The sequence below is a fragment of the Dreissena polymorpha genome, chromosome 5, assembly GCF_020536995.1.
Source record: "Dreissena polymorpha isolate Duluth1 chromosome 5, UMN_Dpol_1.0, whole genome shotgun sequence".
Classification (NCBI taxonomy): domain Eukaryota; kingdom Metazoa; phylum Mollusca; class Bivalvia; order Myida; family Dreissenidae; genus Dreissena; species Dreissena polymorpha.
This window is the reverse complement of record NC_068359.1, coordinates 51,441,606-51,454,933: the sequence shown is the minus strand read 5'-3', so window position 1 is coordinate 51,454,933 and position 13,328 is coordinate 51,441,606. Positions and strand designations below refer to the sequence as shown.

At 37.1% G+C, this 13,328-nt stretch overlaps 1 protein-coding gene across 1 annotated transcript; it reads right to left on the bottom strand.

Annotated features, from left to right (window-relative positions):
- Positions 1-2,659: 2,659 nt before the first annotated feature.
- LOC127832411 (uncharacterized) lies at positions 2,660-12,000 on the bottom strand. Its single transcript, XM_052357873.1, has 8 exons — positions 11,588-12,000; positions 9,630-9,789; positions 8,451-8,590; positions 7,596-7,781; positions 6,122-6,238; positions 5,720-5,806; positions 5,049-5,211; positions 2,660-4,304 (listed from the first exon to the last, which is right to left on the bottom strand). Exons 1-8 carry the CDS (start codon positions 11,678-11,680, stop codon positions 4,231-4,233), a joined length of 1,020 nt encoding a protein of 339 aa, XP_052213833.1. The 5' UTR covers positions 11,681-12,000; the 3' UTR covers positions 2,660-4,230.
- Positions 12,001-13,328: the final 1,328 nt, after the last annotated feature.

Sequence of the window (13,328 nt, the reverse complement as noted above, 5' to 3'; positions counted from 1 at the left end):
TAGCCGTGTTGTTAATTCTTGGCTCAAAAAGCAGCTTTTCAAAATAAGCATGTTTTTATGCCCCTGGATCGAATGATCGGGGGTATATTGTTTTTGGCCTGTCTGTCAGTCGTTGTATGTGTCTGTCTGTCATTGTATGTGTGTGTCTTTCCCAAAACTTTAACCTTAGTATGTCATAGTTTTTGCAATATTGAAGATAGCAACTTGATCTTTGGCATGCATGTGTATCTCATGGAGCTGCACATCTTGAGTGGTGAAAGGTCAAGGTCATCATTCAAGGTCAAATATATGGCTTCATAGCGGCGCAGTATGGGGCATTGTATTCTACAACAGCTCTTGTTTAAAATGAACATTTGTAGTTGTCATGTATTGGATTTTTCTCAGTTAAAAATAAGCATGATTTTTGTAAGAGAATCTGAAAAAGGATCTCAAACAAAATGTCATCGAAATTATCTGTTCACTATGTTCCAAAGATTCAATGTCATTGTCGCAACAAGAGTTGAACAATAAAAATGGGGCCTACATCAGCTGTAAAATTCCAGTCTCGGCAATATATTTGACAACAAATATGGACGTTATCTTTGCACAAACGCTTATTAGCCTCCTACCGGTTTCACCGGAGTGGACTTACGGTTTTGTCTCCGTCCGTCCGTCACTTTTCTGGATCCTGCGATAACTTTAAAAGTTCTTTTTTTTTCATGAAACTTGGAACATGGATAGATGGCAATATGGACATTATGCAAGTCATTTCACTTCGTTCCTACGTCAAAATTTATGGTTGCTATGGAAACAAATAGACTATAAATAATAAATAGTGCTGAAAATAGTGGTTTTTTTGGATCCTGCGATCACTTTTAAAGTTCTTAATATTTTTTCATGAAACTTGAAACATGGATAGATAGCAATATGGACATTATGCACGTAATTTCATTTCGTTCGACGTAAAAAATTCTGGTTGCTATGGCAACAAATAGACTAGACATGCTGCTGAAAATGGTGGTTTTCTGGATCCTGCGATAACTTTTAAAGTTCTTAATATTTTTTCATGTAACTTGAAACACTGACAGATGGCAATATGGACATTATGCACGTCATTTCATTTCGGTCCGACGTCAAAAAGTCTGGTTGCTATGGCAACAAATAGACTAGAAATACTGCTGAAAATGTTGGTTTTCTGGATCCTGCAATAACTTTTAAAGTTCTTAATATTTTTTCATGAAACTTGAAACATGGATAGATGGCAATATGGACATTATGCACGTCATTTCATTTTGTTCCTAAATAAAAAAAATTTGGTTGCTATGGCAACAAATATATATAAAAAGAATCTGGAATTTCTGACAATGGTGGAGCCGGTAGGGGACTTATATTCCTTGATAATAGTCTTGTTTATTATCTAACAAAAATGGCGACAAGTTATATAAATGTGTATATACAATATACATTGCAATAACAGAGTACTATTAGACTAGCTGATTTTTATAGTCCCCTACCAGTGAAACCGGAGGGGACTTCTGGTTTGCGCTCTGTCTGTCAGTCTGTCACACTTTTCTGGATCCTGCGATAACTTTAAAATTTCTTCATATTTTTGCATGCAACTTCAAAAATGGACAGATGGCAATATGGAGAATATGCACGCCATTTCATTTTGTTCCTATGTCAAGAATTCCGGTTGCTATGGAAACAAATAGACATGAAAAATTTCTAAAAATGGTGGGTCCTGCGATAACTTTAAAAGTTCTTCATATCTTCATGAAACTTGAAACATGGATAGATGGCAATATGGAGATTATGTTCGTCGTTTCATTTTGTTCCTACGTCAAGTATTCTGGTTGATATGGCAACAAATAGACTAGGAATATTGCTGCAAATGGTGGAGTTTCACCGATAGGGGACTTATATATATATATTGCTTGGCAATAGTCTTGTTAATTATGAGACGATCTTTTGCATGTTACACTCGTCTTTCAACTTCAAAGGTTAAGGTCACATGTCAAAGATCACGACTGTAACTGTATCATTCACCATGCTATTATATGATAACTTACGACAAATCACAGCCATTAGGTGACGGCATTAGTTTAAAAAACGAAAGTTTTATGAAGAATTCTAGACTGAACAGTGTAAGTAAATGGTCTGAGTAGGTTAGTCTGCCACACGTACTTTCGTGTGCTTTCACTGGCCAATGTTTCTAGGCGCCTTATATAATAATGCAAGTACAAAGCCTTTAAACATATTATCATTTTCACACTGAACATGACGTATTTATAATTATTTAGTTTATTAATATTAATAATACAAAGAAAAAAATAAGAAGCACATGTTTATTACAATAAATACTATCATAATTATAATAACGATAAACTGATAATCATATCTGAAATATCGACGAACACAAAATGAAAACACATTAATAAAATATATACCTATAAAATTGATAAAAAAATAATATAATGGACATGGAACTAAAACGTACATTCTGATATATACAAAAGGGTGAACCACATCCGAGTATCATAACTATTATCATTTTTTTAGTTTCAAGTAAATAAATTGTAAATGAAATTTTAATTGAAAATTTCGCTTAATTCTTTTGTTCCAAATGTATATTTTTTATTTTTTTTACGATTGTGCGATAATAGGATATATATCGATGTAGTTAACTGTTCGTGGTTTTGTTGCAGTATTTAATCGTTGCGTATAACTGACCGTTAACTGTGCGGTTCGTTTTTTTTATACAGATAATGCATATATGATGGCACCAAATAACAAACGTTTTTGTATAGATGTCGATTATGTATAATATGAATAGTTTTGGAACAAGAATTGATCCATGTTGATTGTTTAGATACGTATCATTGTTTGTTTACAATGTTAACAAAATGTTTCTTGCGAGTTTAGTAAGAAGTAAACATATTAAGTGAACGTTGAAAAAATACTGTTTTTGTTTCCCGAGAAAAATGACATGGTCAACGTACAGTCAAAGTCCATTCTTAAGTATCAAACCACCAAAACAACCAATTTACCAGTACTGTATATGTTTCTTTCAACCATGTGTGTATAAGATGCATTACATGAAACATGTTTCCTAACGCCAAACTGTGCACGACGAATAATATTTATTTGTTAAAAATATAAATGGATTTGTGATGAATTATGCATATAAAATATTTTTGATAAACTTAACACGATGTAGCAGTTTTAGATACAGCTCCGTCTTGACCTAACTATTTCCTTATTTTATGGGCTATGAGTCAGTAAAAACATATTTGCCGTATTCTTTAAAAAGGGGGTTTACTGCATGTGCGTAAAGTGTCGTTCCAGATTAGCCTGTTTAGTCGGCACAGGCTAATCAGGGACGAAACTTTCCGCTTTTATGATATTTTTCGTTTAAAGAATGTCTCTTCTTATCAAAAATCCAGTTAAGGCGAAAAGTGTCGTCCCAGATTAGCATATGCGGACTGCACAGGCTAATCTGGGACGACACTTTACGCACAAACAGTAAAACCCCTTTTCACAGAGCACCACTGATCAGTTATTAAGTAAAAGAATTAGCTTTGCATTATTAGCAATAAATGTTGAAGTAAATGTAATAGGCACAAATGCAGTACTTATTTACACTAATTTACACACAAAAATCACCACTATGCAAGATATTCTGACAACAAAAATATATACATTGATCCGTAAAATAACTTCTCCTCCCATAAGCGAAAAAAAACGTATTACATACGAGTCACCGCACTTCAGTGCGACGCCAATGACATAGTTCAAACATAACTTATACTTGTATGCCTCGTTTACCGGTGCATATCTAATAAAACACGCCACTGTATGTTCATGATCTATTCGATCTCATACTGAACTGCAACGCCGGTTCTGGAACGAGTCCAGTTGTTTGTCTGTGAAAATGGTGGTTTATATGTGTTTATATGTGTGCGTAAAGTGTCGTCCCAGATAAGCCTATGGGATGGACGTCAAAGACGACACTTTCCGTTTTCATGGATTGTTCGATCAAAGGAAGTCTCTTTATAGCGAAAGTCCAGTCTAGGCTGGCAGTGACGTCCTTAACTAGCCTGCACGAATGTACAGGTTGATCTGGGACTTGATTTTACCCACATTTATAAAGACCAGTTTTCCTACATCGAGGCTTCTATATGCGCTACATGTTCGTATTTTATGTACAGTCAGTTGGCGCTCAATCGTTCACACTTATCTCCTTTAGGGTCGTCACGCCGATCCGTTAATATTCGGTTCTTGTTCGGTAACCGAGCTGGTCGTAGATTGAGTCGGGTCTCCAAACACTGAGAACGAGTGAACACAGGCGACATTTTAATGAGCCAATTAAGAAAACAATAAAGGTTTCACATGTTTATTTTTCTTCTTTAAAAGTATAGCAATTTCAGTTAATCGATGGTAACACCGAAATAATTTTAAATTTTCGAAACACATATTTAAATATGAGCGGCGGTCGCAATCTTCGTAAAGTATTTGTCCGATATTTATGAAATTGATAGAGATTTCTTTTTTGGATAGTGTTAAACTTATTTATTATTTACATACCAATTTGAATTCACTGCATTTGCCATTTTATTTATTTTCAAAAAAACGCCTTATTTCAATCACAACTCACCCACCTCATTATTTCAATCACAACTCACCCTCGTTTCCTGGGAATATTAAATCTTAAATGCATTGCTGAACATAAGGAAATGCAATAATGACGATTTATTTTCACGTTTTGCTTAATTTTTGTTGTTGAGTGTTTATTAAAAAAAAATCACATACAATCACCAGTTTACATAAGTGATATAATACATCGTTAATAGAAGCATATTGGATAAATGGGGAAAAATACTAACGCTGCTCCCTGGAAACTTTAATTAAAAATTAAATGTATTTAATTACTAACATTTGCAAAAATGTTACATTTGTCTGCTAAACGCGATGCTGCAATTAGGTAAAATGGTAATTCTTAAATGCAGAAACAAAAAATTCAATTAAAAAAATAAATGTGTTTTATGATTATTCTGTTAAAAAAAGATTACCTTTTTTTGCTAAACCTTTCCCGAAATGTTTGTACACTTTTACGCCGAAGAACAATGTCGCCATACGCAATACCAACGCAATTGCTGCCGTCACAAACAACACTGCATACAGACCTATCTCCGTTTTTGAGTCGTGTGACGTATCTTGGAGGTCTTGTCCCGCCTGAAAGAGGCAAATGTTTAACATAACTTGAGTCGTGTTCTGTGAAAACTGGGCATAGTACATGTGCGTAAAGTGTCGTCCCATATTAGCCTGTGAAGTACGCACAGGCTAATCAGGGACGACACTTTCTGCCTTTATGACATTTTTCGTTTAAATGAAGTCTCTTCTTAGCAAAAATCCAATTTAGGCGAAAAGTGTCGTCCCTGATAAGCCTGTACGGACTGCACATGCTAATCTGTGACGACACATTACGCACATGCATTATGCCCAGTTTTCTCAGAACGCGACGCAATTATATAAACCGCGCTCTGGAAAAAGGGAGTATAATGCAGCGACGGCAGTTCCCGCTTGATATTAGTTTAAGTTATAAGGACGTCTTTTATTGGCGAAAATCAAGTTCAGGTGGAAATTGTCTTCCCTGATTAGCCTGAGCGGACTGCACAAGCCAATCTCAGATGACACTTTACGCACATGCATTAATCTAAGTTTCCTCCAGAAGGATCCTCACCTTGACAACAAGATACATGGCGTAGGCCGGCAGAACAAACCACAGAATAACGAAGAACAAGGCCGATAACCGTGACTCGAGCCTCACCTGAATAAAATATATATAAAAAATCAGAGAACATTTGGAAGCAATCAAACCTAAGCGGCTTATTTCGAGCGAGTGAATTACACGTCCATTGGTTCACGTATTAACCTTAAACAAGGAAATTGGTCTACAAAGGCTAATCAGGGACGAAAGTTTCCGCTTTTAAGTTAGTCTTCGATACATTGAAGTATTTTTTAACGAAAATACAGTAAAGGCGGAAAGTATCTTCCCAGATTAGCCTGTGCTAATCATGGAGGACACTTTACGCACATGAATTAGATACAGTTTCGCAGAACGAGGCTTATAATCATGCCTTACGCTGCAATAGCCGGCGGCGAACGTGCCGGAACTGACCACCAGTACTACCGGAAGTAGAATCTTGTCCTCCAAGTTGAGTTTGGTGCCGTCGTTCATGACTAGGATCGCCATGGAAACCTAACGATTGAATTAATTAATCAGAATAAAGTATGGCTAAGCCACGTTATATGAAAACTGGGCTTAAAGCATGCGCGAAAAGTGTCATCCCAGAGTAGCCTGTACAGGCTGATCAGGGGGCGAACAGTGTCATCCCAGAGTAGCCTGTACATGCTGATCAGGGGGCGAACAGTGTCATCACAGAGTAGCCTGTACAGGCTGATCAGGGGGCGAACAGTGTCATCCCAGAGTAGCCTGAACAGGCTGATCAGGGGGCGAACAGTGTCACCCCAGAGTAGCCTGTACAGGCTGATCAGGGGGCGAACAGTGTCATCCCAGAGTAGCCTGTACAGGCTGATCAGGGGGCGAACAGTGTCATCCCAGAGTAGCCTGTACAGGCTGATCAGGGGGCGAACAGTGTCATCCCAGAGTAGCCTGTACAGGCTGATCAGGGGCAACATTTTCCACCTAAACACGACAAATTCCATAAACCCGGGAAGTGTTGTTCTTGAATCGTCTGTGCGAACTGCACAGGCTAATCTTGGGTGACACTTAACGCTCAGGACTTCAGCCTAGTTTTCCAAGAATGCGGCTCAATGTATTAGCGTCAAAAAGTATTACAAAAACACACTTGCACGACAGAATAAAATGGAAACGATGCTTTCATTTATTGTAATGTTGCATCATAACGCTTGTATGGAACGTTAGAGTACTCACATACATATATTCTCGCACTTGACGCCATTCGATAGAAACAGAAACTTAACGTCCGTCCGCTATATCTTATGTTAAACAAACATAGTTTACCTGGCAAGATTAAGTGCGAAACACAAAACAGTTTAAGTTCATGGACTTGTTTTTGATTATTTCTCGCTTCCTCCGTATTTACGTAATTCTGTCGGTAACTTACAGTTGTCTGCTTACACGTAAATCTGTCAGTTACTTACAGTTGTGTGCTAACACGTAAATTTGTCAGTAACTTACAGTTGTCAGCTGACACGTAATTATGTCAGTTACTTACAGTTGTCAGCTAACACGTAAATCTGTCTTACAGTTGTTAGCTGACACGTAAATATGTCAGTAACTTACAGTTGTCATCTGACACGTAAATATGCCAGTAACTTACAGTTGTCAGCTTACACGTAAATCTGTCAGTTATTTACAGTTATCAGCTAACACGTAAATCTGTCAGTTACTTACAGTTGTCAGCTAACACGTAAATCTGTCGTAACTTACAATATTCCTTCTTTGTATTCGAGATGTTTTACATTATGTTGAACTACTAATAATCTATTTCCGCACACGTTATATTGTCTAGCCGGAGAAAGATTTTATTAAAGTCCAACGACTTCAAAGTGAGCTGGCGAAGAAAACTTACAGATATCTGTAGATCCGCTTTCAGAAGATCGATGAAGATGAACATAGTGTTGCACATTTTCTGGAGGTCCGCGTTTGCACCCACTGTCCGGAAGATGAGATTTTTGGAGAGCATGTAATGCCGACATATGTACACGCCCATGGCGATCAAAGCGGGTCCCAGAACTGAGGTCACTACCATCCGGGCCTGACAATGTAATTAACCCATTTATGCCTAGTGGACTCTCTCATCTTTCTAAATTGGATCAATTTATTTCCAAAATCAGGGATGTCTGGTATACTTATTTTTATATTTAGAGTATTTCTTTACAGAAATTCCACCGCATCATGCGGTGTCTTATCTGGGTCGACGCTGTTTGCCAAGGCCTTTTTTCTTGACGCTAGGCATACATAGGTTATCACTAACATGAGTATATAGTTGAAAAACCAAACGCAATTGAAGCTCTAAAAGCACTGAGTTATAGGCAACTCAATGAAAGCGCTTAAAGCTATGAGTAGGTGGTAGCTAAATTGAAGCAAAAAATGAACTGAGTTATTGGTCAGTTCAATTAATGCGTTTTAAACACAGAGTTAGTAGTAACTAAATTGAATTGATCAAATCATTGGGTTACTGGTTATTTAATCAAAGCGCTCAGACCGCATAAAGAGCTGCCAGATAATAACGACAATGTGATGCCGCATATTACAAACAAACGGGAATATTAATAAGACAATTATGTACGCAGGCATAAAAGAACTAAACCTATTCGAGGTAAGGTGGATGCTGCCGAAACAACGTTCGACCTGTATATTCTAATTAAGCTAAACATATAAATCACAAAATGTACGACACAAAAAGACAATACTTTCTACGCACGAGTTTGATGTCAGTTCGGACACTGATGGCATAGTTGAGCACCAGGTAGATCCAGATCGTTATCGTAGCCAGGACGAGTAAGATCAGCTCGCATGGACGTTCGTACATGATACCATTCACCGCGTAGTACAGACATATCACTGAAACAATGACACATAATTGCAGCACTAGAACGGCCCAATATCCACCGCGCTCTGGGAAAACGGGGCTAAATGCATGCGTGTTAAGTGTCGTCCCATAATAGCTGTGTCGTCCGAACGGGCTTATAAGGGACGACTCTTTCAGAAAGCTGTATTTTCGCTACCTGATTAGTCTGTGCGGACTCCACAGGCTAATCCGGGGCGACACTTTAAGCTCATGCATTCTAGTTTTTTTCAATGCGAGGCTTAGATGAGCCGCGTTCTGAAAAACTGGGCTTTATTCATGTGCGTAAAGTGTCGTCCCAGATTAGCCTGTGATGTCCGCGCAGGCTAATCAGGGACGACACTATCCGCTTTTATGGTATTTTTAGTTTCAAGGAAGTTCCTCTTACCAAAAATCCCGTTTAAGCGGAAAGTGTCGTCCCTGATTAGCCTGTGCGGTCTGCGCAGGCTAATCTGGGATGACACTTTACGCACATGCATTAAGCCCATTTTTCTCAGAACAAGGCTTAAATGTTTGTATCATAGTTGCACCGCAATATTTGTGAAATGGTGAATGTAGTTTCTTAAGTTAGCAAATGTAGGACCTCACGGTACTAATTACTACTAAATATATACGATAATACGAAGCTCGCGTATACAATAATGGTAAAGATTAATAAATTAATGGATATTCTCTTATTTACGACATCCGTATGTGTAATATTGAAAATATGTTAACATGTAAGTTGTCATCGTAGAACATAAATCGATAATGCATTTGTAAAACTGTGTATCCCTGATGAAAAAAACATAGAAAAAATCATGAACGTTCTGAAAAACAACAACAACAACGCACACTCGATTGTACAATAAGCCAAAAATGCATTTTTGGAAATTGTCGATGTAGCGTATGTGTTATGCGATCCCTTTTAACAAAAGCATGTTTTCAGTCACCACTCTTAATTTGTATTTTCTATCTGCCGCTACTTCACGTATGACCTGTTACTCCCTCCTCATCAACCCTCAACACCATACCAAATATAACATGGTTTCCAACCTGCGTTTACTAGCACGAGTATGGCAAATGTGAAATCGGGGTCGTCTCTGGGCATATTCGCGATCCTGATGCACGTGAAAACAATGAAGCAAACAATGCCGGTCAGTGATGTCACGAGGAAGGCTGTCTCGAGCTTGGTTAGACTCTGCCAGCTTCGAATCTGAAATCGACACGATTGTGAGCAAAATGACACTCTTGTTTATTTCGAAAAACAACCCTCGTTCTTAGGTAACTCAGTCTTTATATGAGCCTTGTTATGACAAAACTGGGCTTAATGCATGTGCGTTAAGTGTCATCCCAGATTAGCCTGTGCAGTCCGCAAAGGCTAATCAGAGACGACACTTTCCGCCTAAATTGGATTTTTGCTAAGAAGAGACTTCATTTAAACGAAAAATGTCATAAAGCGGAAAGTGTTGTCCCTGATTAGCCTACGCGGACTGCTCAGGCTTATCTGGGACGACACTTTACGCACAGGCATTATGCCCAGTTTTCTCAGAATGCGACTCATAAGGCACAGCTTTTGTAAATACGTTTACTGTCTACATGGGACGTATGCGTAAGTAAAAGTTCCTAAAAGTTATTGACATTCGCGCACTTAAGTAATTACTTCCGGTTCGACCAGATGAAGATTATTTTAAATGTGTCTCCGCTTTATTCACATTTTAACTCAACCATCCACTTGAAAACAACCCAAAGATTAATGTTATTAATAACATAAACATGACTATCTCTTTTCCATGTTGTCCCGGTAGATGATTTATATTAATGCACATCTTACATTGCAACATTTTGACAACAACAACAACAACAACAACTACACCAATAACAACACTTACTACTCTTGTTACAACAACAACTTCTACTACTACTACTACTGCTGCTGCTGCTACTACTACTACTTATCCTACAACTACTACAACAACTACTCTTACTATTGTTTCTACTGCTATTAATTCTGCTTCTACTGCTGTTGTTTCTATTTAAACTCTATACATTCTACAATTTCTACTACACTGATGTAGGATATGTGATTATTTATATTATCTTTACCACGAATGCTGTGTATTTCACGTTTGAAATAAGATAACATAGATGATAAACCGGAAAATTAACACAGTGAGACGCGTTGTTTAAAAATTTTGTTATGAATTGAAACTAATATCGTAATCATCATACGCCATCATCTGCATCATCAACATTACCGCAACGTCATCATCTGCTGCTTTTTGTTACATTACTAGAATATCAATCACCGGTTAGGTCGGAAAAGCGCAAAAATATGTTTTTCCAGCTTTATACGCACGAGTAATCATCATGCAAATGGGTACATTAATACATATTGTTCAATTTATCGCTGCGTATCTTACAATTAACATCGATAGTTACGACAAAATAGTGTGTACCGTTGGCTTAATAATCACACATGAAAACGGCAAATGCTCTGGGTCTTTTTTACAATAACAAACTATGCGATTACTATTTCAAGTCTTACATATTCCGACAACTATGTTTTTCATTATTGAACAAGACAAAACACACGTTTTATAACTTAAATGGATTACTTCCTGTACTAATAATTACATAAAGTGTTATAATAATTGCCAGAACACTTTACTTATAGCCTATACAAACACAAGAGGTTGCCATACTAGTAAATGGTACCAAAAAAGAAATGCAATACATACAAACATCTGTGTTAAGGAAGACATCATATTTAGTATTAACTTGTTAAAAAGCAATTTTACAAAGTTTGCTTCCTGAATTCATTCAAGTAACCGGTATATACGACGTGCTCGTTGTATCGGGTATTCCTTTTGACTTTCTATTATTTATTTAAACAACTATAGCTGTGATCTTACCGTAATATAACAATTATGAGTCAATATGATAACAAACAGACATGCACAACAAAAACAAAATCGGTAACTGAAAGCATCTTAGCGAGTGATAAAAACTACCTTTCCAAAGCATGTGTTTTTGGTATTTTTCGGGGCGGGAATTCCGACATCGGCAAACGACAATGGCCCTGTGTTTTCATCTCTGTCCACCATTTTAGCTTCCACAAGCCGAGTAATTAAAACTTCAACTGGATAATTTCTTAGAAACACATGATATCGCTTTAATTTATTAGTTCATAAAGTTACACTGTAATTATTTTAATTTCAATGGTCCACAGCACAGTTAAATTGCGAGCGTTCATTTTTTATGTAGGCTGACGCACCATTGATATATATGTATACTGTTTTTAATAATATCAACGTAGATGGTCATACTGAAACTGAAACACACAGCTTTTGTTTTTAGAAAACCGTTGAATTATTTCGCAAGATGATTTTTAAATAGATACCACTCGTGTTATATTCCGCAAAAAACAACACGAATAAATTTCCGGCAGATTGCAATTTAATATCTTTGGTATGTTATTGAAGATCTATTCCGCGTTTGCTATCCATTGTACATTGTGGGACACTGAGCGATTGTACGTACACTATCATCGGACACTTAGCGATTGCACGTACACTATCATCACTTCCTTTATCTCTTCCGAGCTTAGTGGAGATAATTTAACCAGTCTATAATATAATGGTAAGTATTAAACAGAAGGGGAATTTACAATGGCGTAAACAACAACGACTTTGTACATTTAGCTACGGCAAAAGCTGATGAGAATCATAAGTAAGTTGCAAACCCACGATTTAGAGCTGCTTTGTATGTGTTCGTGAATGTTGACTTGGGTTTTAATTTCCCAACATAAAATTTTCCCCGCGATAGAGAAAGTTCTTCAGGGAATATTTACACTCTTTATGTTTTCCGATATAAACAAAACGACAGGCAAAAATAACAATTCACTTATACGTTATTTTATAATGAACAGTAGTGTATAAACATGTCTGAGCTGCGATCACAGTGTTAAAAAATACGCAAAACTTGTAAGTAACATAAAAAGGATTTGATTCGAAATTCAAATATAATCTGTGCGCAACAGTTTGTACGCAATACATAGTAATTTACATATACTCTGATATTTACTTTGTTTCCTATCGATATAGAGCAACCAATGATCGTTGAACGTACTTGTCCAAAATTGTCTTTTTATCCCCATGACCATTTTATGATATCATGCACATAAAGTTTATTTAGAGTTCGGGTGAGAGATGATGAGAGACTTGGCAACAAAACGACATGTTCTTTTTTCTAAGACAAAGGCTTTGCCCAATTTACAATAAAAGGAAAAGTTTACCCAACAAATCTTCACACCAAAACGACATAAAATTTGAAAGTCATTCATAAAGTCGATCTCTTCATAGAGAAACAGGACGTTATGAAAATGTACCGGAAAATGAAGGATATTCATGTTTCCGCTATACGCAAAAATACGGAATACCGATAGTGACATCGTGGTTATATATTAAAAATTTTAAATCCAGAGGGCGAAAATGCGTTAGTACGATGGCGACAATACGATAGTACGATGGCGACAATGCGATAGTACGATGGCGACAATGCGATAGAACGATGGCGACAATGCGAAAGTACGATGGCGACAATGCGACAACGCAATAGTACGATGACGACAATGCGACAGTGCGACAATACGATGGCGACAGTGCGATATTACGATGACGACAATGCGATAGTCATATCGTACTTTCGCCATCGTATAATAGCTTTTTCGCCATCGTAGTATCGCGTTATCGT